Source organism: Talpa occidentalis, unplaced genomic scaffold (assembly GCF_014898055.3).
Source record: "Talpa occidentalis isolate TD23 unplaced genomic scaffold, MPIMG_talOcc4v2.1 talOcc4.13, whole genome shotgun sequence".
NCBI classification, from domain to species: domain Eukaryota; kingdom Metazoa; phylum Chordata; class Mammalia; order Eulipotyphla; family Talpidae; genus Talpa; species Talpa occidentalis.
Window position 1 is genome coordinate 49,038,362 of NW_023601322.1, and position 27,149 is coordinate 49,065,510.

The 27,149-nt window shown below is 34.4% G+C and overlaps 1 protein-coding gene across 8 annotated transcripts in view; it reads left to right on the forward strand.

Moving 5' to 3' along the window:
* Nucleotides 1–25,111, forward strand: part of ANKRD12 (ankyrin repeat domain 12) — a 102,160-nt gene extending 77,049 nt beyond the window's left edge. For all 8 annotated transcript variants that reach the window (XM_037508834.2, XM_054694207.1, XM_054694208.1 and 5 more), the window contains 5 exons: nucleotides 3,861–8,557; nucleotides 14,140–14,238; nucleotides 18,125–18,268; nucleotides 21,114–21,209; nucleotides 21,889–25,111. In XM_037508834.2, coding sequence (XP_037364731.1) covers nucleotides 3,861–8,557; nucleotides 14,140–14,238; nucleotides 18,125–18,268; nucleotides 21,114–21,209; nucleotides 21,889–22,074 — 5,222 coding nt within the window. In that variant the 3' untranslated portion in view covers nucleotides 22,075–25,111. The remainder of the gene's footprint in view (nucleotides 1–3,860; nucleotides 8,558–14,139; nucleotides 14,239–18,124; nucleotides 18,269–21,113; nucleotides 21,210–21,888) is intronic.
* Nucleotides 25,112–27,149: the final 2,038 nt, after the last annotated feature.

The following is a 27,149-nucleotide window of genomic DNA, read 5'->3' on the forward strand; positions in this document are numbered from 1 at the left end:
TAAAATTGCTTAACTACAAGTTGAAATTTAGTGATTAAATAGTGGAGGCTAAAATTTGGAACAAAATGGAAAATAACAGTATAATGATCATCATGGCCATTTTGACATTAAGAATTAAAGACTGTAGATTTCTAGGTGATTTTTCTCTATGTAATAATCTAAGAAAGGCAGAACAAGTATTTTTAATTTACTACCTACACTAGAATTCCAAGACCAGTTTGATCTATGTTCATGAGTAAAAAGTTAATCTGAAGGTTTAGGACTGCTTAGGGAAGAAGAGGTGTCTTAGCCTGGTCCACAACTAAATAGCAACTTAGAGAATAGTACTTTTGCCTGAGATGAAAGACTAGCCAACTTGAGCGCAGTGCAGGATCATTGCTGCCTGTGCTGAGAAACAGCACAGTAACAGAGCTAGGCTGATGGGCGCAGGGCATAATACTTCACTGGGGTAATTCTACATACTCATTATGAACATTTGTTAGCATCAAGCTTAACTTAGAACTTGCCTATTTATCCTTTTTAAAAACGTGAGCTAAAAAGAACAGTAAAAAAAGGGCATATAAAGAACCATAAGAGAACCATAAAGAACCATAAGAACCATAAGAGAAGGGCATATCTTCATTAGAACCATAAGAGCATATCCATAAAGAACCATAAAAGAAAGGCAGATCTTCATTAAAGCACATTGCTTAATTAAATTCGTGTTATCAGGAACACATGACAAATCGTGTGTTTCACAGGGTACACATAGATGTATAACTCCCTTAAGAGAATTTGTGTTTAACCTTTAATGTGTATATTCAAAATGATTAACATTATGAAATAGTAAGTGAAACGTAAAGTTACATATATAGTATAATTTATGTATTGATAGGCACAGAGGAAAAAAGGCCAGAAGGAAATATGCTGAAGAAATTATAAAATTGGCTTTATCCAGGAGGTAATACAGTACATGGAAGTAAGCTTCACCAGAATCAAAAAAATCAGTGACTATTTTATACCTATTAGTGAAATTTTTAAATATTTTTTCTGTTGATAAAAATAATATACCTTTCTTATGCTAAGAATTTGGAAAATACAGAAAAACTTGAAGAAGAAAACAAGCCACTTATAATTTCTCAGGCCCCAGTTTGCTAGAAATACTGTTTTCATCTATTTCTCGTTTCTTTACAGACACACGAAATTGATATATTGCTACTTTTAAATAATAAATACCAAAAAAAATTATTATCAAATAATTGGAAGCAACCTAAGTATCTGTTCAGTAGAAGAGTCAATTTAAATGATTACCTATTAAATCAATGTACTATACAGTACTTAAAATATAGTAATAAAATATAGCTTCAAAAGAAAGTGTCTTTAGCCTGTTAGTGAAAAAAAAATGTTATGTGAAATGCTGCAATTTGAGCTACTTATTTAAGTAAGTTATTTTTATGTCCTTAAATCCTACCTGAAATTTCATACATCCTGAAGGCAATAGACTGCTTTCCTTTTCTAGTTCTCCCAAACAGACTAAGTGTACCCTTAGCTAATACCAAGTTGTATTTTAAGAAACCATACCAGATTTTTATTTTTTTTAATTTGTCGCCCCCTACCTCCAAACACTATCTCTGGTAAGAAAGTAATAAAGATTCATTAAAGAGAAGTGCCAAGTGTAGAACTTGAGGCTTTGTGGGATATACAAAGGAGAAAAAAATTGTTCCCAATCTCCAGTAAAATGTATCAGTCAGAAACATCATAAATAATATAGTTGTATATGAACCATTAAGAATTAAATCCTTGAGGGCCTCCCTGGTGGCTCACTGGTTGAGCGCTGGGCTGCGAAGCTGCTCACAGCCTCTGCAGCGCCGGCTCAATCCCTGGCCGCTGGGCGAGGGTCCCACATGGCACGCAGACTCTCCTGCCACCCGCTGCTCCCCTCAGCAGTGTACTTCGTCAGTCTGCCTGCTCTGATCCCCGCTCTGGCTCTGGTGAGTTATCTCACCCTCCCGCGCTTCTGACTGTACCCAGTGCTTGTATAAATACATAAATAAATCTTTAAAAAAAAATTAAGTCCTTGAAAACTGCAAATGGAGAGAAGTCCTCAAGAACAAATTATTACGAGATGTTAATAAGAGAAAATAACATCTGTTATATGCAAGTATATATTCTTGGATTCATTCAGTCAAGGGCCAAAATAAATATTGTTTGGAATAGGTTTTCTTTTTGGCAATATGAAATTCTGTAGTTTGATACTATGTATTACATTATTGATAACTAGTAGTGGAGAGCATTTTCAACATATGTATAAGCAGTTGTAAATCTAGAAATGTTTTTATATCATATCTCAGAAAAGCTATGTCATTCATTGGCATTTAAAAATAATATCTTAGAGGGCCTTCCCGGTGGCGCAGCGGTTGAGCGCTGGGTTTCGAGGCTGCCTGCAGCTGGTTCGATCCCCGGCCACCGGGTGAGGGTCCCACATGGCGCGCAGACCTCTCCTGCCGCCCGCTGCTCCCCTCAGCAGTGTACTTCGGTCCTTCTGCCTGCCCTGCTCCCCGCTCTGGCTCTGGTGAATTCTCTCACCCTCCCGCGCTTCTGACTGTACCCAGTGCTTGTATAAATAAATAAATAAATCTTAAAAAAATAAATTAAAAAAAAATAATATCTTAGAGTGTTATTACACCTCCAAAAGACAAGATTGTGATCTTTCCAGAACACCTATACAGGACCCGGTACCATATATAGTGTAGATATCCCAGATGTTTCTTAAATTTGAATTTTTCATTTGAAGAGAATATTTGATATTAGATAGATTAAGATTAAGAGATAGATCACATTAGAGAAGGCTTACTATATTAAAATGTTAACATTTCATTGTATAGCAATATGTATAATGTTTTTGTGATGACACTTAATTTTTTTTCCTACTTGGTGAGAATTCTCATTTTTCTTTTCCTTTAGATACCTAGATTTTCTTTCCAATTAGAGGCTGCATGTGTACCACAAACATTTCAACTAAGAAAAGATACCAACCTAGGAAGGAAAAAAATAAAATAAAATCTAGCAATACTTGGTACTTATACAACAGTTTGGATACAATTACATTTTCATTTACTTAACGTAAATTTTAATGTCCTTAAAAATATGTAGGAGTTGAGCCCACTTTTTCCTCCATCATATTAAAGGATATATTGGCATCAAGTATAAATCATAGATAAGAAAATTAAGGGGTACAAATTTTTTTTAAAGTTGTGTGTACAGTTTATGTTTTAATTCTCATATACTTGGAGGATATATTTTTATTTTTCTGACACGTTTTTAACCAAGAGTCATTTTTTTGCATAATCAAACCCATTTTGCTTTTATTTAGGTTTATTGTCCTTTATGCAAATCGTTTGATACCTTATGATTTTTTTCTGGAACACAAGACATTTTGTGATGTTAGCTAATTAAACCCTTTAAAGTTAGTAGTTCTTAATCTTTTTTTGTGTGTTGAAGAATTTTAAAGTTAATCTCTTTCCAGAAAAAAAGTACATTCTACAAATTTTGCATGACATTTTAGTAGCCAGTGTTTCCTCTTAGTCCCCTGGGTTTTGAACTTAGGTTTTACATCATACTTTCATATATTTTTTGATAATATATATTGTGAATCAGTACTTTGTGTGCTTTTAAGGGGTCAGAGGATCTCATCCTGTAACAGATTATAGCTTTTCCACAACACTATAGCTGAGTTCTTAGATTATTTCTACTGCTTTATATAAATCTGAATTTTTTTCCTGACTTGTTGGAAATATTAACTGTGTATGCTGGTTTTTCTCTCAGTCTTATTTCTCACAATTGTCTTTTAGCCAAAAACAAATTTTCTTTTCTAATTCTAGATTCTGAAGAGGCTCAGTCTGTAAATCCTTCAAGTGTTGATGAAACTATTGACTCTGAGACAGAGAAAGACTCTCTCATTTGTGAAAGTAAACAGATAATCCCCAGTAAAGCACCTCTTCCATCTGCCCTTGATGAGTATGAGTTCAAAGATGATGATGAAGAAGAAATAAATAAAATGATTGATGACAGGCATATTCTTAGGAAAGAGCTACGAAAAGAGAATGAATCCGAAGTAGAAAAGAATAATTTATTTGCAAAACAGGAAAAAGCTTTCTATCCTAAGTCATTTAAAAGTAAAAAACAAAAGCCATCTAGGGTTTTGTATTCAAGTTCTGAAAGTTCTGATGAAGAGATTCTTCAAAATAAAAAGGGTTCTGCTCCATGTTCTGTCCCTGAAACATCAAATTCTGATATACAAGCCAAAAAGGAATATGGAGTCTCAACTGAACACAAACAAAAAGGCAAAGTTAAAAGAAAATTAAAGAACCAAAACAAAAATAAAGAGAACCAAGAGCTAAAGCAAGAAAAAGAGGGAAAAGAAAACACCAGAGTAACAAACTTGACAGTTAACACTGCATTAGATTGTTCAGAAAAGACCAGAGAGGAGGGGAACTTTAGGAAATCTTTTAGTCCAAAAGATGACACTTCATTACATTTATTTCACATTCCCACTGGTAAATCTCCCAAACATTCTTGTGGATTAAGTGAAAAGCAATCAACACCACTAAAACAAGAACATACTAAAACATGTTTATCACCAGGAAGTTCTGAAATATCATTACAGCCTGATCTTGTTCGGTATGATAATACAGAATCTGAATTCTTGCCAGAAAGTTCAAGTGTAAAATCTTGTAAGCATAAGGAAAAAAACAAACACCAGAAAGATTTTCATTTAGAATTTGGTGAAAAATCAAATGCCAAAGTAAAAGATGAAGATCATAGCCCAACATTTGAAAATTCAGAGTGCACACTGAAAAAAATGGATAAAGAAGGTAAAACGTTAAAAAAGCATAAATTGAAACATAAAGAGAGGGAAAAAGAGAAGCATAAAAAAGAAATTGAAGGTGAAAAGGAAAAATACAAAAATAGGGATGGTGCTAAAGAGCTGCAGCGGAGTGTGGAATTTGATAGGGAATTTTGGAAAGAGAATTTTTTTAAAAGTGATGAAACTGAAGATCTATTTTTAAATATGGAGCATGAGTCCCTAACGTTAGAAAAAAAGTCAAAGTTGGAAAAAAACATGAAAGATGATAAATCAACCAAAGAAAAGCATGTCTCAAAAGAGAGAAACTTAAAAGAAGAACGAGAAAAAATAAAAAAGGAGGGTGAGAAATCCTGTAGGGAGGAAAAAATAAAAGATTTAAAAGAAGAAAGAGAAAATGTACCCATAGATAAAGAAACAGAATTCAGTTCTTTAAGTGCCAGTGAGGAATCTATAGGGTTACATTCAATAGAAAAGGAAATAGAAATTGAAAAGCATTTAAGAGAAAATAAGGAAAAACCTGAGAAACGGTTTCAAATTAAAGAAAAGGACATTGAGAAAATTGAAAGAAAAAATTCTGAAAAAGAGAAAAGGATAAAACATGAGCATAAGTCAGAGAAAGAAAAATTAGATCTTAGTGAATGTGATAGAATAAAAGATAAAGATAAGCTATATTCACATCACACAGAGAAGTGCCATAAAGAAGGTGAGAAGATAAAAACTACTACTGTTAAAAAAACTGATGACAGAGAGAAAAATAGAGAAAAGATGGACAGAAAACATGACAAAGAAAAACTTGAAAAAGAAAGGCATCTAGCAGAAAGCAAAGAAAAGCACTTGATGGAAAAGAAAAATAAACAGTCAGATAATAGTGACTACATTAAATCAGAAAAAAATAAAAATAAAGACCGGGAGTTAGATAAAAAAGAAAAATCTAGAGATAAAGAAAGTGTAAATGTAACTAACTCCAAACACTTCCAGGAAGAGAAAAAGTCAAGTATAGCAGATAATAGTAAAGCTCAACATGAAAAAACTCTATCCCTTAAAGAAAAAACAAAAGATGAACCTTTGAAAACACCAGATGGAAAAGAAAAAGATAAAAAAGATAAAGATATAGACAGATACAAAGAACGAGACAAACACAAGGAAAAAGTTCAACTAAATAGTTTACTCAAACTAAAATCTGAAACTGATAAGCCTAAACCTAAGTCATCACCTGCAACAAAAGATACTAGACCCAAAGAAAAGAGGTTAGTGAATGATGATTTAATGCAGACAAGTTTTGAACGAATGCTAAGCCTTAAAGACCTAGAAATAGAGCAGTGGCACAAAAAACATAAGGAAAAAATTAAGCAAAAAGAAAAGGAACGGTTGAGAAATCGTAATTGTTTAGAACTTAAAGGAAAGGATAAAGAAAAAACAAAGCATGCAACAGCTGAGTCCAAAAATAAAGAACTTACTAGATCAAAGAGTTCAGAGCTGACTGATTCTTATACCAAGGAAAAACAATCTAAAGATGCTGTAAGTAACAGATCACAGTCTGTTGACACCAAAAATACGAATTTAGGAAAGTCATCCTTTGTTTCAGATAATAACGTAAACAGGTCTCCTAGATCAGAAAGTGAAAAGCTAGGTCTCAGCTCCAGATCTGTATCCCTGATTTCGGTTGCTAGCTCAGAAGATTCTTGCCATACCACAGTCACAACTCCAAGGCCTCCAGTCGAATATGATTCTGACTTTATGTTAGACGGTTCAGATTCCCAAATGTCCTTTTCCCAGTCACCTTTTTTGCCAGTTGCCAAGTCTCCTGCCCTGCATGAAAGGGAGTTGGATAACCTGACTGACCTGCCAGAGCGAATTAAACCACCATATACTAGCAGACTTCCAGCATCCCATCTCCGATCATCTTCTGTAGAAGATGTTAAACTAACTATAAATGAAGGGAGACCTGTAGAAGTTCGAAGATATAGTATGCCATCTGTCATTTGTGAACATACAAAACAGTTCCAAACAATATCGGAAGAAAGCAATCAAGGGGGCTTAGTTGTGCCAAGAGAGGTTTGTCCTTCTCCCAAACCTGAGGTACCCTCAGATGTGCCTGAAAAAGAACTTTCAAATGTGTCTAACATACATTCCAGTTTTGTAGCATCTCCTACTAGATCTGTAAATAACAAATATATTTCAGCTGATATAAATGTTATCAAGAGTACTGCTCCAGTGGGTACTTTAATGGACAGTCCGGCGCATTTAGAATCATCTAACCAGATTGGTGTAATCCAAAGTAAATCGTGGGAGATGTCTGTTGATAGATTGGAGCCATTCAGTAACAATGACTTTATCTGCCCCAATTCTAGTACGCTTGATCAAGATTCTTCTGTGCCGAGTTTTTGTAGTTCTGAAAACACAATATTGAAAGAACAAAGTAGTGATTTTTTATCCCTACACCAGACTGAACTGCCAGGAAACTCTTTTACTCAGGATCCAGTGTCCTTTCTGCCTTCACAGCAACCTTGTTCGTTCAATAGCCAATCACTTTCAGATGCTGAATCTATTCCTAAACATATGTCTTTGTCATATGTTGCCCATCAAGAGCCAGGTATTTTACAACAAAAAAATGCAGTTCAAATTATCAGTTCTGTTTTAGATACTGATAATGAGTCCACGAAAGACATGGAAAATACTTTGGTCCTAACAGATGTTCAAAAGACAGATGTCTTTGTCCCTGGGTACTCCGAAAGCACTGTTCAAGACCCATCACCAAGTAATTTTGAGAAGTTTGAGAAGGCTAATACTTTGCCTCTGTTATCATCAGAAAAGGACTTTAATGGAAGTGATGCCTCTTCTCAGCTTAATACACATTATACATTTAGCAAACTAATGTATAAGTCTTCCAATGGCCATGAGATTGAAAATAGCAATTCTGATATTCAGATTATTTTACATGAAAAAGAAAAACTAGATAATTTGGTTTTAACTCATTTGAATAAGTGTGATTCTGATTTATGTGAAATGAATGCAGGGATGCCAAAAGGAAACCTAAATGAACAAGATAATCCAAAACATTGTCCTGAGAGTGAAAAGTGTTTGCTTTCTCTTGAAGATGAAGAATCACAACAAAGCACTTTATCAAGTCTGGAAAATCATTCACAACAATCAGCTCAACCAGAAATGCACAAATATGGTCAATTAGTTAAAATAGAATTAGAAGAAAATGTTGACGATGATAAAACTGAAAACCAAATCCCTCAAAGGATGACTAGAAACAAAGCAAATGCAATGACAAGCCAAAGCAAGCAGATTCTTGCTAGCTGTACACTGTTACCAGAGAAAGACAGTGAATCTTCACCTCCTAGGGCAAGAATAAGATTAACTGAAGAAGATGATCCTCAAATTCACCACCCTCGTAAAAGGAAAGTGTCACGTGTACCTCAGCCTGTGCAAGTGAATCCTTCTTTACTACAAGCAAAAGAGAAAACTCAGCAATCTCTGGCAGCCATTGTAGATTCTCTGAAACTAGATGAGATTCAGCCATACAGTTCAGAAAGAGCAAATCCATATTTTGAATACTTGCACATAAGGAAAAAAATTGAAGAAAAACGCAAATTGTTGTGTAGTGTTATTCCTCAAGCTCCTCAGTATTATGATGAATATGTGACATTTAATGGATCATATCTTCTGGATGGAAACCCCTTAAGCAAGATTTGCATTCCCACAGTAAGTAATACCACTCAGTCGACGTCTACAATAGAAATATATGAAAATTTTAATATTTTTATTTAATCCTATGTATTCAAATACTGTTTCAAAGTAGATGGAGAAATTATTGAAACATTCTATATAAAATCTGTTGTCCTAAGTATTTGAAATTGTATTTGCTTATGCAGTATATTTCAATTCAAAAACCACATTTTTGTAAGACTTACATAACCATGTGCAGCTAATGTCTACCTTATCGAACAACAACGGTCTATACTGTTTTATTTTTCCTTCCTTACTTGCTTTCCCTTTTGTCCCAAAAGAGTTGTGTTTTATTTCTTTGAAGGGTAATGCCTTTACATGTTTTTGGTGCTTTTGGTCCCATTTCTTCCAGTGTTCTCTGAAATCTTTCTCTATGGAACAGTTCTTGCTAATGTATTTTTTCAATTTTTCCCTCTCCATTAACTTTTGTCCACCCAATCCAAACACATCTAGGTCTCCTTTATCCTGGAGGGAAAAAATTTACCTTGACTGTTAATTCATCAAGCTCACCTCTCTTTCCTTCACTGTCACACTGTTGGGGAATAGTTCCTGTCTTACTTCCTATTCATCACTTAGCCATTCTGCACTGCCAGAGTTTATCAGGGAGCTCAGAGTCACCAGATTAATTGGCTTCTTCCCTTTTTCTTTCTACTTGATTTCTGTCACATTGACTTTGTGACCATATTGTTCTTCATAAAATTCTCCCCTTCCTGGTCTTTCATGACTGTGCCTTCTTCTGGTTCCCTTGCCTCATTGAGATGTCATCTTCTTTCTCTTTGAATGACTCCTCTTACCCACCCTTTAAATATCAGAGTTTTCTGGGAATCAATCTTCAATCAATGTGTTGTCAATGTGGGGTTACCTATTTCTGTGGTGTCAGCATTCTTCTATGTGCCAGTTCTAAAATCTTCATAGCTAGCTCTATTACCTCTATTTACCTCCAGAATCAAATATAGGTGCCTCCGAGGGATCACATAAATGACCTCTGACTTGTGTGTGACAAATTTGCTGGGGAACAATACCTGTAAGTATATGAAGAAGGTAGAATTGGGCAGAGCAAGAAGTTGAACTGAAATGCGATTGCAACAGTGACCTCAACTGAACCCACACAAGCTTTGCAGTGGAATTGCCCTTCTGATAGGTAGCCTACCTACACTTAGGACAAGACATGTCTTTGTGCATTTCTAGAATGGAACTTCTGTGAGATCTGTTAACCCCAATATTCACAGGAGCTGGGGGCTGAGTGCCTCATTCCTGAAGGGGAAGTCTAAGCATAAGGACAGTTTTCCTCTGCCTCAAACCTTTATTCACTAGTATTAATACCGAAGTAGAAACCACCAAAATCTGAATTGTTCTACATTAGTGCTTGCTCCAGAATCTGTGTCTTCCACCACTATCTTGGTTTAAGGCATTTATTTCTATTTCTTTCTAGTCTTTTCATGCTGGGGCATTCTTTTTTGTTGTTAAATTTATATCCCTGTAAAAACAATAAAAAGCTATTTCCTTTTTTAATATCTCAGCTTTGATTATCTGACTTCCCATTGCATGCATCTTAAAAATTCATATTTAAGCATAGTATAATAATTCATTTCATACTATGACCACATTTCACTCCTCTAGCTTCATTTTCTCATACTTCCAAACTTACCCAAAACTTAGTTAAACTGAACTCACTCTTTTATTCATCTTATTCACTACTTTGGTACTTTTGCAGTGCTGCTCCCTCTACCAAAAATGTTCTCTTCACTCCCCTTTTCTGTCTTTCTCCTTGGCTATTTTCCAACTTTGATGTCACATCTGTCAGAGCATAATTGTTTGTGCTTCCTTATGCTGCCCCTGTGATATAGTAGTTAGCTGTTTACATCTCTGCCTTTGCTTATGAGCTATAGTCTGATTAAGGATTAGAATACAATGGATATTTTGTGAAATGAGTTCCAAGTTTATCTTCAACCCTGAATATATTGTTGATTTTCCATAACTGCATTTCTGCTGTCCTATTCCTGAATGTTCCATGATATCCTTAAAATCAGTATGTCCAATAGCAAATAGATAAGAAAATTATCTCAATTTTCTTATTTCAAATATGCTATTTTTACCCTCTCTGCTTTAGTTACTATGATATTTACTATCTGATTTCTCAGTCTGGTAACCCAAAATTCAACCTCTGTCTTCGTATCACAATAGCCACTGTCATGTTGATGCATCTCACTTCCTTTTTTCCTTTCTCTTTCTCTCCATCCCTGTGCAAGGACCTCACAAGCTCCTTAGACTGTTCACTCATGTTTGTGAATATTGCCTAATCAAATATTCTAAATAATGTATATGTAAATAACTCATAATAAACATTGTATTAATGAGTATCAGAAATGAACAAAATGACATTCTGAACTGCTACTGTAGCTTCTAGGCTAATCTATCTGTGTAGCTTTTATATTGGCTGGGTTCCTTACATTAAACACATCTGGTTTGTGTGACTACCCAGCTAAACATCTTCAGAGACTTCCAGTTTTCTATAGACCAAAGTGCCCCTTCATAATCCCCTATTTTTCTACATTTGGCTACAGTTACTTCCTTACTAGGCATGATGGTCCCCAGGCTTTTCTGTGCTGTTTCACATCTTGACTTTGTACATGTTCCATCTTTCAAAGCCCAATTGAGAGGTGAAAAAGTTAGAGGAAAGTTGGTTCTTTATTCCCATACCATAACTATACCTCATATTAGTGTCTTTTAAATCTTAAAAGACAGAGCTATTTATATTAACCTGGTACTATACATAGAGTGGGTGGATTTAAAAGACTTGTAAATAAATGTGTTGTCCTTCCAAATTCTTTCAGCAAATTAATTTGTTAATGATTCAAAGAATATAAAACTAATCATCATTTGTTTCCTTTTCTTTGAAAGGTAAATGATCTTAGCTGAAATGTGTTGTATTACAGCCATGAAATATAGAGAAAACTCTAAAGAACATAAGTTTTAAATTAGAATTTGTATAAACTATTTCACTAAAAATAATTTGTATAATAAATAGGTTTGCCTCTTGGGAGATTGAGATAGCAATATGGCTATATGGTGTGACACACATAATATGTATATATATATGTGTGTTTGTGTGTGTGTATATATGTTATTTGTGCTGATGTGAACTCTTACCATACCTTATTCCTGCAAAAATGATGTAATGCAAATTTAATTTCCTTGTAGCTATTCAGGCTGGAGGGGCTTTGACCTTATTGGGTTGCACCAAGTATTATTTCAAAAGGGGCTATAAGCAGAGCTATTTTTGAAATAATAGGGAGTTTTTTGTTTGATTTTTTTTTTTAAATTAAAATTACTGAAATAGAGATACAGCACAATATAGTAGAATAAGGACAGATTTACAATTAGCACACATGAGTTTGTCTCGGTTTCCCTATAACCCAGCTCGTTGATCATGAATAATTTACTTTGTTATCTGTTTTCACATTTGTAAGACAATAATGCCTACCCTGTATCAAAAGCAGGTTGAAATAGTATTTGCCATAGGACATTAAAAACTTTCAGATATCGGGCCTTCCCGGTGGCACAGCGGTTGAGCACTGGGTTGCGAAGCTGCCCGCAGCCTCTGCAGCACTGGTTTGATTCCCGGCTGCTCCCTGGCCACCAGAGGAGGGTCCCACATGGTGCACAGACCTCTCCTGCCGCCCTCTGCTCCCCTCAGCAGTGTACTTCGGTCCTTCTGCCTGCTCTGCTCCCCTCTCTGGCTCTGGTGAATTCTCTCACCCTCCCGCACTTCTGACTGTACCCAGTGCTTGTATAAATTAATAAATAAACTTTAAAAAAAAACTTTTAGATATCGTACATATTTAAGGTGTTACTGTTATTTTATTCAGCTCAGAAAACTCGACTCATATTTACTAGAACTTATGTGTGAACTTCTCCCACCTTTTACGTTTAGAAGATTGTTTTTGAATTTACTGGGCTGAAATGTGTTTGTTTAAAACTTAGTTTCAAAAAAATAATAAAAACCAGAACAATATAAACCACCTTGATACTGCATTTTTTTTTTTTTACTTTCCAATATGATTGTATCCATTTGTCTCCTGTCAGTTAATTGCCATTTTATCAAATTAATTTTTCCTCAGGTGTATGTAGAGAACACACTGGAAATGTGAAACGTCTCTAAAAGTCCATTCAAGTGTTATTCTTCTAACCCTATTTTTCTCATAATTTAACCAGAATGTTGATGTTTTTCTAGAAGAAATCAAGGGAAGTAAAATAAAACTGCAGGGCAATTACCCAAAAATCTAGTGAAGCAAGAGGAACCAAAAAAAAATAACAAATTTTTGTAACTTTTCATAACTTAGTATCTACTATGGTCTCTGGCACCAACACACAGGGATTCCAGGAGTGGGCGATAAGAAAGAGCATCCCGGGAAAGCTATCAGGGAACTTTGTATTCTTAGAGACTCCTGGAACTCAAAGATACTGAAAGTGGATGATTTACTTAAAGGTCAATGAGGAAAGCAGCAAAAGGAAATTTTTCTCAGGAAGTCTCCACATATTCCTTTGTTGATTCTACATCTTCTTTTTACATTGATATATGTTGAGAATTCCCAGATTTATATGTTATACCCAGATTTCTCTCCTTGGCTTTATTCTTGCTAACTGAATAGTTCTACTTGGATTTCTATAAGCTCAAACTCAACATGTCAGTACTGAACTTACCCAAAGACCTATATCTCTCCACTTACTTCCTCCTGTTGTCCCTACTACCAACCATTGAGTCCTCAAGCTAAACGACCTACAAGTCCTCTTTGACTGCTCCTTTTTTATCCTTAATCTCCTGTATTTTTAGACCCCCATCCCCTCTACTCCCTCCTACATCTTACACCATTTTAACAGTGATTTCCTTTTTTAATTCCTTGTCTAATATCTTGTATATCCATTCTTCATGTACCACAATGTGCTGTAAGACCTTTTTAGTGATTCCTCTAATGTGTTTATATCTGTTCTATACCTTGCTAATGAAATACATTCTCTGGGCCTCCCTGGTGGCCTAGGGCTTAAGTTTCAGCACTATCACTGCTCTGACCTGAGTTGGATTCCCCCGCCAGAGAGCTAACCTCTGCTCTCTGGCCACCACTCCCCTAATCCAGTAGATCTGCCTGTTGTGCTCCCCACTCTGTTTCTGGTGAATCCTCTAACCTCCCCTACCCTCACCTCTGACTTGCACCCCACTTCTTCTATGTATAAATAAATAAATCTTTTTTAAAAATCTTCTAAAAAAATAAAATGTATCTCTGTAGTAAGTAATTTCCTTAGTCCTAATGTGCTCTTTTAATTTTCCTCAGAATTAAAACATTGTTTGCTGGAGTGTTCTAATATGGTTCATCCATTATGTTTCAAACCACTGAAATTGAGAAATAATGATCAGTTATATAATTTTTACTATACTATTTAATTCAGAGAACACTAGAATTTATGTTTTCAATGTTACGTACTAAAAAGGTCTTAATAGGACTAGCCCATTATTGTAAATAAAACCTAGTAATTTTAATTATGGGTTTTTTTTAAATTAGATTACACCGCCTCCTTCACTGTCAGATCCACTTAAAGAGCTTTTTCGACAACAGGAAGTTGTAAGGATGAAACTACGTTTGCAACACAGTATTGAAAGGGTAAGAATCGTTTAAATTTGCTTTTATACTTTAACTATTTCAATAATAGATTATAATGGCCTACAGTTTCTTATTAATAGATTTTTCTTAGAACCATTTTGGGAAATAGTTTGATTTTGCTATCTTCTGGTTATGTAATAGATGGAGAATTTTTAAGCCTGTTGTAGGATCGCTTCTCCCATGTTCTGTGGATACAGGTCTGTCTTAGATGTGGTTTCCAGTGATTAGTCTTGGTATAAAATGACAGGAAAAAATAACTTAAATCATTATTTAGAGAGAGCATAAAAAACATTTCGTTTGAATTGACAAATTGACACATTCTTAATCTTTGGGAAGGGCCAAAGGTTTTTGAAAATATGACCTAAGCTATTATCCTTCTTCATAGATATACACATATCCATCTATAAACAAAACCTTGTATTCAGTTTATTTAGTTCATATATGATTGATTCCCTAGGGCAGAGGTTCTTCAAGTTTTTTGTGCTATGAACCCTAAAACAATCTTGTAAATATGAAACTTTGAATGTTTTTAACTAAGTAAAATTATAACATGATAAAGAGAATAACAGATAAAAGAAAAATTCACTGGTAAAAAACTTACCATCAGTGACAGTTTAAGAGTAGTAAGAAGTTAAATGATATAATACATAGCAATAGCAATTGCAACCAACAGACATGTTTGAAGTTACCTGACATATATTCATTCATCTATGTAACTATCCATGTTCCAAAACTCTTACCCCCTTACAGTTAAGAGTACCCATTTGAACTTTGCTATTTGCAGAACTTTAACACAGAAAAAAAAATGACTCATTTCCTTCTAAATATTGACCAAATGAATTAAAATTGGAAACTAGTAGGAAGCAACTCTAATGTCTAACCAATGTGAAAACAAATTTACCATTTGGTGCTTATATAAACTACTAATTGCAGAATTGCTTGATAGTTGGCCAGCTGTATTGTACAAGTGTGTCTACATATACACACATATAAAACCCTACAGCTAAGTGTCATATAGCAGCAAGTCTAACAATCATTGGAATTTTAAAGAAGGTATTAGTATAAAAAATTGGAACAGGGCCTCCCCGGTGGTGCAGTGGTTGAGCGCTGGGTTGCAAAGCTGCCCGCAGCCTCTGCAGCGCCGTTTTGATCCTGGGCTGCTCCCCGGCCATTGGAGGAGGATCCCACGTGGCGCGCAGACCTCTCCTGCCGCCCGCTGCTCCCCTCAGCAGTGTACTTCGGTCCTTCTGCCTGCTCTGCTCCCCGCTCTGGCTCTGGTGAATTCTCTCACCCTCCCGCGCTTCTGATTGTACCCAGTGCTTTTATGTATCAATCAATCAATCAATAAATAAATCTTTAAAGAAAAAAAATTGGGACAATAGCTGTGACAACTGTAATGTAAATTGAAAATATGTGTAATTTTTCAATTCCAGTGACAGAGTTGCAGATGCTTCTGATATAACTGTGATTTGTGGCCTACATTCATAATTTAAACAAATGCCAGTAGGAGGTTAGTGAAAATAAAGATATATAATTTTTTCCTATCCAAGTTCACAGTCATTTAGTCCTCTGCCCCACTCTATCATAGGTTTCTGGGAGGATGAAGTCCTCAGGTTAAGGACCTCTGTCCAAGGGTACTTTTTCACAGAAAATTACAGCATTTGAATGAATGTGATAGAAAATAAATGTACCAGCCACAATCACTGCTTGGTTACCTCAGAACTATATAGTGACGCATTCTACCAATCCAAGGAGTAAGAGGAAGCAATACTTTGGGACTCCCATAACCCATTCTCAGAAGACATTGAGAGATTCTGTTATAGAAGTTCACAGACACAAGATAAAAAATTATGATCTAAAGTTTAATATTTGGACTCATTTTAGCAGCATATCTTATTAATTATTTTAGGGAGGACGTATATCATTTAAAAGTGTACTTTCTCAAATGGTGTTTGCTTTTTAAGGGATTTTTGATTATTGATGTTAATCTCTACAGGACTATAATCAATCAACTTTTTAGGAAAACTTTTCATCTTTTTTTTCCTAAAGTATATGATCATTTAAAGTTGCATTTTAAACTTGTACTTAAATTAATAAACAACAAGTATTAGACTTAGCACTTTGAAGTGTCATTTGTCACATAAGAATTTATAAGATGGACCTTCCCGGTGGCGCAGCAGTTGAGCACTGGGTTGCGAAGCTGCCCGCAGCCTCTGCAGTGCTGGTTCAATCCCCGGCTGCTCCCCAGCCACCAGAGGGGGGTCCCACATGGCACGCAGACCTCTCCTGATGCCCGCTGCTCCCCTCAGCAGTGTACTTCGGTCCTTCTGCCTGCTCTGCTCCCCGCTCTGGCTCTGGTGAATTCTCTCACCCTCCCGCGCTTCTGACTGTACCCAGTGCTTGTATAAATAAATAAATAAATAAATCTTAAAAGAAATTATAAGATTAAATAGGACAAGGTTTTTGACTTTTTACTATATTTACAATACAGCAAAATTGCAGTAACGCATGTTTGCATATGATGTGAACTGCATTCTCCATCAGGAAAAGAATAAAATTTTTGTCAGTTGAGGGCAAACTGGGAAACATGGTAGGCAAAAGAAGTCCATCTAAGGTCTCCCTGGTGGCCTAGGGGTTAAGTCTCAGGCGCTCCCGTGCTTTGGCCTATGTTCGATCCCCAGCCAGGAAGCTAACCCACATAAGGCATAGCAGACCTCTCCTGTCTCGCCTGTTGCTTCCCTTAGCAGTGTGTTTCAGTAAAGCTGCCTGTTCTGCTCTCCACTCTCTCTGGTGAGTTCTCTTACCACCACTTCCCAACTTCCACACCTCTGGCTTACAACCCAGTTATTCTATGCCAATAAAAAAAAAAGTCCAGTCACATCCTTGTATTCTCCTAGCCAAGCCTTCCATGCAAATTCAACAAAATGATAAACTTCATGTAACTAAGGGATTCCTGGAATCAATACCTTTGTGTTTGAAGTTCTAATGGTCATGGGTCTCAGGGTTGGTCTCCATTGATGTTTAAGCCAAAAAAGATAGTTACACCACCAGATGGCACAAGTCTAATAACTAGAATGAGGATAGACTGAGATCTGTAGCTGGACTCTAGGAATTCACAGTCTGCTAAATATTGAAGTTTGCCTAGATCATTGCATTAGCCTTATGATAGGGTGACTCTGTATATTACATAATTCAACGTTTTGGTCCTTACGTATAAAGGCAGGGTTGTCCTGTGATTATCAGAGGTTTACAGGTAGTTTGCATCAGAGTAGAGTGTGTTCGTTTCTATAAAAGCTGCTACCATATGAGAAATAAAAAAAAAATATCCAAACAAAAACTTGAGCATGAGTGTTCATTGCAGCATTATTCACGGAAGGCCAAAGGTACAAATAATCCATAAGTTCATCAGCTGGTAAATAGATAAATAAAATGTGGTATATAGACATACCTTGACATGTTATTCATCCATGAAAAGGAATGAACTATGAAATGTTCATAATAGGTCAATCCATAGTAACAAAAAATAAATTAGTGGTACGAGGGGAAAAGGTGGGAATTGAGGGGTTGACTGCTGAAGGGTGTGTAGTTCCTTTCTGGAATGATGAAAATGTTCTAGAACTAGAGGGCAGTAATGGTTGAACATCGTGATGAATATGCTAAAAACCACCATTGTACACTTCAAAATTTTTAAAGAGTGCCAATTTTAGATAGGGAATTTATTCTGTGACAATAGTTGGAGTTCTCAGATTTCTGAGGCTTACTGTAAAGAAAAAAACTGACATCTAGATTCTTTAGCACATTTTAAGTGATTTTTTTTTTTTATCTGAAAAGCAAGTGGTTGATGAATTGATTTTTTTTTTCCCCCCTCAATTCTTTGCTCAACCAGGAAAAACTCATTGTATCCAATGAACAGGAAGTTTTACGAGTTCATTACAGGGCTGCAAGAACGCTGGCAAATCAAACCCTGCCATTTAGCGCATGCACTGTTTTACTGGACGCGGAAGTATACAGTGTGCCACTGGATGCTCAGGTAAAGTGTTAGAGTTAGAATGCTCTTAAATGCAACTTGTGGGTGCTTTTGTAATCTATTTCCAAAGAAGAAACTTGAATTAAATCAGTAAGACTCAAAGAAGAGATCTCTTTCAGACCAATGATCACCTGGTCCTCTGTTTTCTGAAGTCCTCTAAACATTAGTTTTATATTATAAAAGCAGATAATCACAATATAGTTATATGTTTTAGATGACATAATTTGTTTCCAGAGTGGATGTTTGTCCATTCATTTCCAACCTGCAAGCAACTCGAAGTTACTATATAAGCTAGAAAACAGTACAGGTAAATTGAACCTAAGTTGCACCAGATTTTTATTTTGATTTTGAATGTTATTGAAATAGATTAATGTAAAAGTATAAATATAGATAATGAAGGATTATCACAAAAAATGAGAAGGAAGCAGTATTTTAAGTCACAAAGTAGTAACACAAAATAGTTTTTACTTTGTTCTCTCTTGGCTTTATTTTTTTCTTCTGTTAAAAAAAAAAGATATAAACTAGATCAGTAGATTCAAACTGTCTTAAGCCACTATATTCAAATAAAAGTATTCAGAAACATCTGAAGAGGCTGTTAAAATGAACAATTTGGGTCTTAAGAAAGAACTAGTTGAAATAGATATTGGAAAAGCCATAGAGAGATACTTCTAGAATTTCCAATTGTAGAGAAATAGATGCTGGAAAGGCCACAGAGACACTTCTAGAATTTCCAACGTTAAAGATTTTAAAATGAAGAATGAATTGTTCTTAATAACTGAAATGAGTATTTAAGCTATGTTATTAACAGTTGGACTAGATTATATAGTATCTTGTGTTTTTCAGTTTCGTGAAATTAATGAGATGAATTTTTGAATAGTATAAATGGAAGTCTACAGTGAAGCTACAAGAAAAATTTCTTGAAGATTTCTAGTTCAGCACGACTGAGTAACACCTATTGGGTTTTTTCTTCTTCCCAGAACTCATTGAAATGACAAAGACATGTAAAAATAAAAACAAATCCATAGCAGAGCTGGAAATTGAGGTGGAAAGTCACTAGATAAGAACATTAAGACATTTCTAATAAAAGACAGATGAGAACATATTGATAGTGATATTCAGTGGAGTTGAGAAATCCTTAACCCCAGGTGGACTATAGAAGACATCAAAAATAAGTGAATTTTCTGAGTGAACCCACAAAATGATCCCCAGCTCAGAGACTAAAGAGGATCAGGGGCCTCCCTGGTGGCGCAAGGGGTTAAGACGCAACCTATGAGGCAATCCACAGCCACTGCAGCACGAGTTTGATCCCCAGCCATGGAGATACCCACATGGCACAGCAGACCTCTCCTGACTAGCCCACTACTCCCCTCGGCAGTGTATTTCAGTCAGTCTGCCTGTTCTGTTCCCCACTCTGTCTCTGGTGAATCTCTCACCCCCCACACCTCCGGCCTGTACCCCAGTTCTTGTATGCATAAATAAATAAATCCTTAAAAAAAATAAAGAGGATCAGGCCACAGTCAGCCTAGTAATTAAAGAACAAGAACAACTTAGTCATTCTTTTGAGGAAAAATGTGGAATTGTTATCTACCCTTTTACAGCTGCCTTTACAGTAGGCAGTCTTCTGACTTAATAGCAGGCTTAGTTTGTATGAGAAGAGCTTCTGAGAAATTAAGGAAAAGAAAATAAATCTTTGTTATGAACTTGAATCATCCATTAGCCTACTCTCTACCATACCGCTTACTTTTTAAAATAAATAAACTTAAAATATTTTAAAAATTAAACAATAAAATCAGGGAGGAACTGATAACTACTAAAAATTTGGTAGTATGTTTGTAGGGCTACCTTACGCCCAGATGTCACTTCATTAGCACTGGTAGTAACAGTAGTAGGGGTAGGAGTAGTAGTCACGATGAATGTCTATTGGATTGAGGGCTTCCTGTATACCCAAGCATTTATTATAAGGGCTTTAAACTCTCAAAACAAAATGAAAAGAGGTATTCTTATCCATTTACAGAGTAGAAAATTGAAATTATATATAAAGTTTACATAGTAAGCTTCAAAGCTGAAATTTAAGGATAGCCTATCTTAACTCCAAAACTGGTATTCTAAAGAGTTGATAAAAAATTTCTTTATGAGGGCCTCCCCAGTGGCGCAGTGGTTGAGCGCTGGGCTGCGAAGCTGCCCACAGCTTCTGCAGCACTGGTTCAATCCCCAGCCCCCGGCGAGGGGTCCCACATGGCACACAGGCCTCTCCTGCCGCCCACTGCTCCCCTCAGCAGTGTACTTCATCAGTCTGCCTGTTCTGCTCTCTGCTCTGGCTCTGGTGAATTCTCTCACCCTCCCGTGCTTCTGACTGTACCCAGTGCTTATATAAATAAATAAATAAATAAATAAATCTTAAAAAAAAAAAAAAAGTTCATTCTTTGAAAAAAAAAAATTTCTTTATGAGTAAGTACTTAAGCGTATTGGCCTGAAAAAAATGTTGGCCTGTCTTCCATCTTTATGCTTTTTTTCCCTATATATGATAAATTTAACATTAACATTGATTATATGCTAACAAGAATGTCATAAGCATAGTACTTCATATGACTTGCCATTTTTGAGAAACATTCTTGACTCAACAAAGCAGCAGTAGAGTTATATTTAATAGCTAAACCCAGCATCTTAAGACTTCTAATAATTTATCTGTTTATTCAATATGGGAAAAACAGTATTCAACTTATATTTTGTCCTTATTTGAAATACATTTCCATGTTCCTTAGAGTATAACATAAAAATACAATGGCATACAGATTTTTAAATGGGTTAGTTTGTTTTATAATATTCAACTGTCAATGTTCTCTTTCAGTCTGATGACAGTAAAACTTCTGTGAGGGATCGTTTCAATGCAAGACAATTCATGTCTTGGTTACAAGATGTGGATGATAAATTTGACAAATTAAAGGTATGTATTCTTAGAAGCTCAATTTAAAAGGTTGCTTTCCCATTTATAAACAAAAGTTGATGCCATTATTAGAGATGGATGATTAAGAAATGTAGTATTTGACCCTTACACTGGATCGCAGCTAGAGAAGGTAAAGGAAAATAAAGCCATTTTCCAGAACTGTACTAATACAGAAAATGAAACAGTTTCTAGTAGTAATAGAGAAGATGAAGTAGTTTCTAATAGTGATCTGCATGTTTATTTTCCAATCTGCAAATCTGCTTATAATTCTAACATTTGAAGAATGGAAGAAAAATATAAGAAGGAATATATGTTATAAATACTGTTAAGAAAATTATATGGTTTGAAATATTGTGTCATTTCAAAAATCTCTTCTTAGATTTGCACAATTCTTTTGATCATTTAAATCTCATTATTCGAAAGAACAGTTTTGAATTAAAGTCTGTAAAATGGTTGTGAAGTTGCAGACCTGGCAATAGTTGGCATATAGATATAGACAAGGCAAAATAGAAATAGATGTGTATTTCAAAAGAAAAAAAATTAAAAAAGAAACGTGTATTTCAAAAACTTTTGTACCACTTATGTGTTTATCTTAATCCCTTTAAAAGCTATGGATGAGTTGAATTTTTAAAGAAAGCATATTTAATAGGATAATCAATTCTTCTCTTTTTAAAAATAGACCTGTCTTTTAATGAGGCAACAACATGAAGCTGCAGCTTTAAATGCTGTCCAGAGATTAGAATGGCAGCTCAAACTCCAGGAACTTGATCCCGCCACCTATAAGTCTATCAGCATTTATGAAATCCAAGAGTTTTATGTTCCCCTTGTTGATGTTAATGATGACTTTGAATTGACTCCTATATAGCAGCCATAATTTCCTGATGGTATCATTGTACAAATGATGAAGCTCAAGAGTGTTATATTATAGGAAACTGCCTTTTGACAAAAATACTGATATTATGCCTTTACAACTGTTAGTAAAGTTCAGCAAAAAGTTGGTTGTGTAGTAAACACTGTCATTTTATAAAAAATGAAAAAAGTTATTTTGGATCTTAGATCCAAATTGTTTCTAACTGAAAAACTATTATTTATATTGGTGAAATGTAACTTTACTTTAAAGCATGTTAGCAGACTGTGGTAGATATTTAAAAAGTTGAGAATCTGCTAACAGCGCTGGAAGTTGTTAGCTCTCTAAGAAAGAAAATAACCACTAGTATTCAAATCTTTCAAGTTTTATTAAAATATATCAGTAAACTAAAAGTTTCAATTCCTACCAAATAGTTTCTAATGTGGAAGAAAAACTTGGCACAAAATTTCTTCAGTTTATTATCTGTAAATTAATTGTATAGTTTTCTTTTCAAAAGTTTTAATATTGTCTTCCTTTTTAATAACTTATTTTATACATATTGTGCAGTTGTAAATCTTGTAATTAATGGTCAAAATGTATACAAAAGAATTGTTAGTCAAACATGTACAAAGAAATAATTGTAAAACTGTTTTGTCTAATGTTTTATTGGACCAAAGTTGTAGTTTGTATGAAGTGTAGTAGTAGTGTGTTCAGGAAGCAAAACTTTTAAATAAGGCATGCATGTGTTTGAGTTAGCTTGTTTTCATCACCATATCTATAAAGATTGTGACTTAGTTATATTGCATGCTTTCTATAATTTAACTCTCTCCATAATTGATGCCTAAAGTGGAGTGTAAGGTGTTTCATACTAGTCTCCTGGGATTGTACCTGTGACCTACTACGTTGGACATATTATTTAGAATTAATCATACAAAGAAACAGCTTTTTTCATCTCACAGTAGAATCTATTTCCCCTCTCCCCCCCAAAAATGCCTTTGAATGAAAATTCTGAAATGTAAATGTCTATTTTAATACTCAAGTATGAAAGAATCTGTGAATATATGTAAATATGTTTAATAAATTTTATTGGTCATGTTAAATCATTGTAAAACTTTTTTACATTGCTTAAATATAATGTTTTAAGCTTAATAACCTTTGCACTTTTAAAATAAAAACTGAGTACTCAAATCAAAAAAGAGGTATTTGGTAGTTAAAATAAGTAAAAGGAACAGACATTCTGATCAATCTGCAATGTTTATGAAAAAAATTGATCAATATGTTGTATTTTTTCTTGTATCATAATATAAAAAATATAATTTTCAGAATTTTGTAATTGAAATAAGATTTGGTATGCTGTTTTTAATAATTAGCTATGTGCTTAGAAAAAGTCCAGTTTCTCCTATAATATAGACCAAATAATCAGAAATATTTCAGATTCGAAACCAGTGACTGAACATATGAAACATTTTTGAAGGGAAAATTAGGTTAGTATAAGGTTGATCATCAGTGTATGAGATAAACATTTATAAAACTCTCCACAATAGTTTCTTGAATTATATTCTTGAAAGTTTTTTTATTGTGATAGAGAAAAGTACAAGGATTATATGAGGAATGAAATGTTTTAAATTCAGCTTGCACGCTGGAAATTATAACCAATGGGAGAGAATGTGAAAATTGAAACTTTTGAGTGCAAAGGTATATATTAAGCTTAGGGACTTTTGAATTTTTACACCAATTTATATTTTAATTCATACTGTACCTGGCATGCGCAATAAAGCAGCACTTGTTTAAAAAAAAAAAAAAACAGTGCAAGGACTTTATTATAAAAATTGGATGTAATATTCCTTAGAAATTTACATGAGAGATTTTGGCCTTTTATATTGGATAAATGGGGCCAAGAAAGGCAGGGTAGATTTTAAAGCACTGGTTTTGTTGAAGTTAGGTTTATTGTTAAGTCTGGGAACATTAAAAACTAATAAAAGCAATACTTTTTAATATGAAAAACTTAATGCAAATTTTGTTTATTCTTTTGCCTGAAAATGAAAAACCAGATTATTGAGCATTGAAGTTACAGAAAATAGGAGGATAAATTTGTACAACATTTGTTCTGATGGTCCAACCAGAAAGAAAGAGCAAAAAAAAAAACAAAAAACAATCACTGTTTGACCAAACAGAACAAGCTGCAGAAGAGAAAAAGCAAGCAATCAAGAATCTGGCATACTTTAGTCATCCCAACTTTGTAATACTAACCACAGTTCTCACCTTCTTCAATTGTATCTCAAGGAGCTGGACCCTCTCTGCCATGATTCTGCTTCTGCAGATTTTACTTTGTAAAGTAACTCAAAGCTAATTGGGATAGCTTAAAAAAAAAAAAAAGTGAATACCTTTTCAATGGGAATTTAAAGAGCTAAGGGCTTTTGATAGTACATTCTGAAGCTCTGAAATGATAGAAAAAGCTTAGATTGAGGTATTTGGCTTAAAAAGATGTAGGATTCTGAAAGAAGGATGGTTAGTTTAATCTGATTTTTTTTTTAACTATTCAAATATCATGAACAAGATACTAAATTGTACCGAAGGGATTTGTATTTCTTTAAATCTTGTTCTAAATCATATCTGTTTAATAAATGACTAGTTGAATATTTGTGCATGTTATTTAATAAAGAGTTATATTTTTATAGAAAAAATAAGAGTGAAATGTGTGCTAAATGTGTTTTTTAATTTCTCACTCCTATATGACTAAGCCAAACACCAATGTTTACTTGGCAAAATTGCAAAAATAATTTTGGGAAAATAGCAGAACTAACCTTTCAAGTTCAAATCTATTCAGTTATGAGGTCTCAAAAGTGAATTTTAAATATTAGACATGTAGCAAACTTCATAACTGTAAAAATCTCATGCAAAGACCCCATGAAGTTCATCTTAATTGAACTTAAGAATTGCATTGTTCTAGGAATTGAGAGAACTAGATATGTATTTCTATTAGTTATCCAAAATGTTAGTGATCTTTTATATTCGCTCTGATACCCTGACAGAGAAGAACACAAAATTTCATATAGAGGAAAATTACATTTAAAATTTCTTAGTCTTGAGCTTTTGTATATTAAAGAAAACATTTTCTTGATTTTTTTTTAAATATAGCTTTTCAAACATTTAAGTCAAAAATATTGTTACAAAAGATATTACTCTTGGGAAGTATTGAGAAGTGTAATTGGTTAAAAGATCTTGTAATTGATGATTTTCTTAGTGACTTCTTGGGACTGTCGTCTCCTTCATACCTAAAATGGAGTTTTCTTTTTGGCCTCCACTGAGGTGATTACCCCAAAATATTTCTAGTCAGTAAGAGCAGGATTCACAGAAAAACTTGAGACATTTAAACAATTCCATTAATCAAAATGTCTAAAATTCATCTAAAATTACAAGTATTAGCATAAAAACCACGAGAAACACATTTAGATTGAGTGATTAAATGTTAAATGCTACCCATATCTGCAAATAAATTTTTCACACGTGCAGTGTCTCCAAAGAAAAAGCATACTTACCTAAAGATAAACACAGTCTTTATTTGCATGGAGATTTCATTTTATTGGCTGGATTAGTTACTCAGAATTTAAGATTATATATGAACTAAATATTTAACAATTGATGAATTTTTAGAAGTATTTTTTAAAGAACTATGTTGTGTCTAAATATCTGAGTAGCAGTAGGTAAAAAAAAATCATCTAGATATTCCTGTGTTCCAAACTACTTAAAGAAGATTTTGCTGTTGATATATAGAAGGAGTCAAATACAGCATATGTTTGCAGGTTAAAAAAAGCCACCTGTGTGCCCATCACCCAGCTTAAAATATTATTACCTTTCTCTTCAGTTTTCTTTTAGGTGTATAATATTTTAGTTTGAGAAGGCCTAACCAATGCATACACTCATGTTACCATCACCCAATTCTAGATGTTATTAAACCTTTCCATCTCCTAGAAAGTCCCCTCTGCCCCTTTCAGTTATTACTCCTTACCCTACAGGCAACCACTGTGTTGATTCCCGTCGTGTATTTTAGTTGTACCTGTTCTTGGGCTTCATATAAATGAAATCAAACTATATCCTTTTTTGCGTCTGCCTTTTTTCCATTCACGGTCTGGAATTCATGTTGCATATCTCAGTAATCTGTTCTTTATTAACAAGTAGTATATTGTACAAACTTGTTTTATTCATTCTCCTGTTGGTAGACATTTGGATTGTTTCCAGCCTGAGGCTTTTGTGAATAAAACTACTATGAATAAGCAAGTCATTTTTTGTGGGCATAATTCATTTCTCTTGGGTACATGCCTTGAGGCATAATTACTAAGTTATAGGGTGTAAGTGTGTGCTTAACTTTATAGGAACTGATAGTTCTCCAAAGTGGTTGTACTATTTTATACCACTACTAGCAATCTAGGAAAGGCCCAGTTGCTCTGAATCCTCCTTTCATTTTGTTAATCTTTAATTTTGGCAATTTTGGTGAATTATAGTAAGTTGTGCTTTTAATTTGCATTTCTCTAAAGAGGTTGAGCATAACTTCATATACTTGTTACCCATTTGTATATCATATTTTGTGACATGTCTTCAAGTATTTTGCTCATTTTTTATTGGATTGTCTTTATTGATTTGTAGGAATTCTTTATTCTGCATACAGCTGTTTTGTTGGGTACTTGTATTTGTCAAGAACGTTTTACCCAGGTTGTTGCCTGTCTTCCCATTTTTCTAATGACTGGTTTCCTCACCTTTTAATAATACATTTACACTGTCATGACTTTCTCAGGGTGTTTAGTGGATTTCTGAACACCTACCCCCAACCCCAGTTTCTCTTACTCATATCTATGAGTTGACATGGGTATACAACCATAAATTTTTAAAACTAATTACCTCTGTTAGTTTTAATACCATTCAGTACTTCAAGAAATTTTGAAAGCCCTTTCCTGAATAATCTATTATTTTCTGGACATCCTTTATAATCTGGGTTGTGGAATTACTCTTTACGTAGTTTCTCATGCTGTTTGTTTCTTAAACAAGGTATAGTTGATCTTGGAAAATAACCTAGTACTGTAAGTGAATTTTCTGAA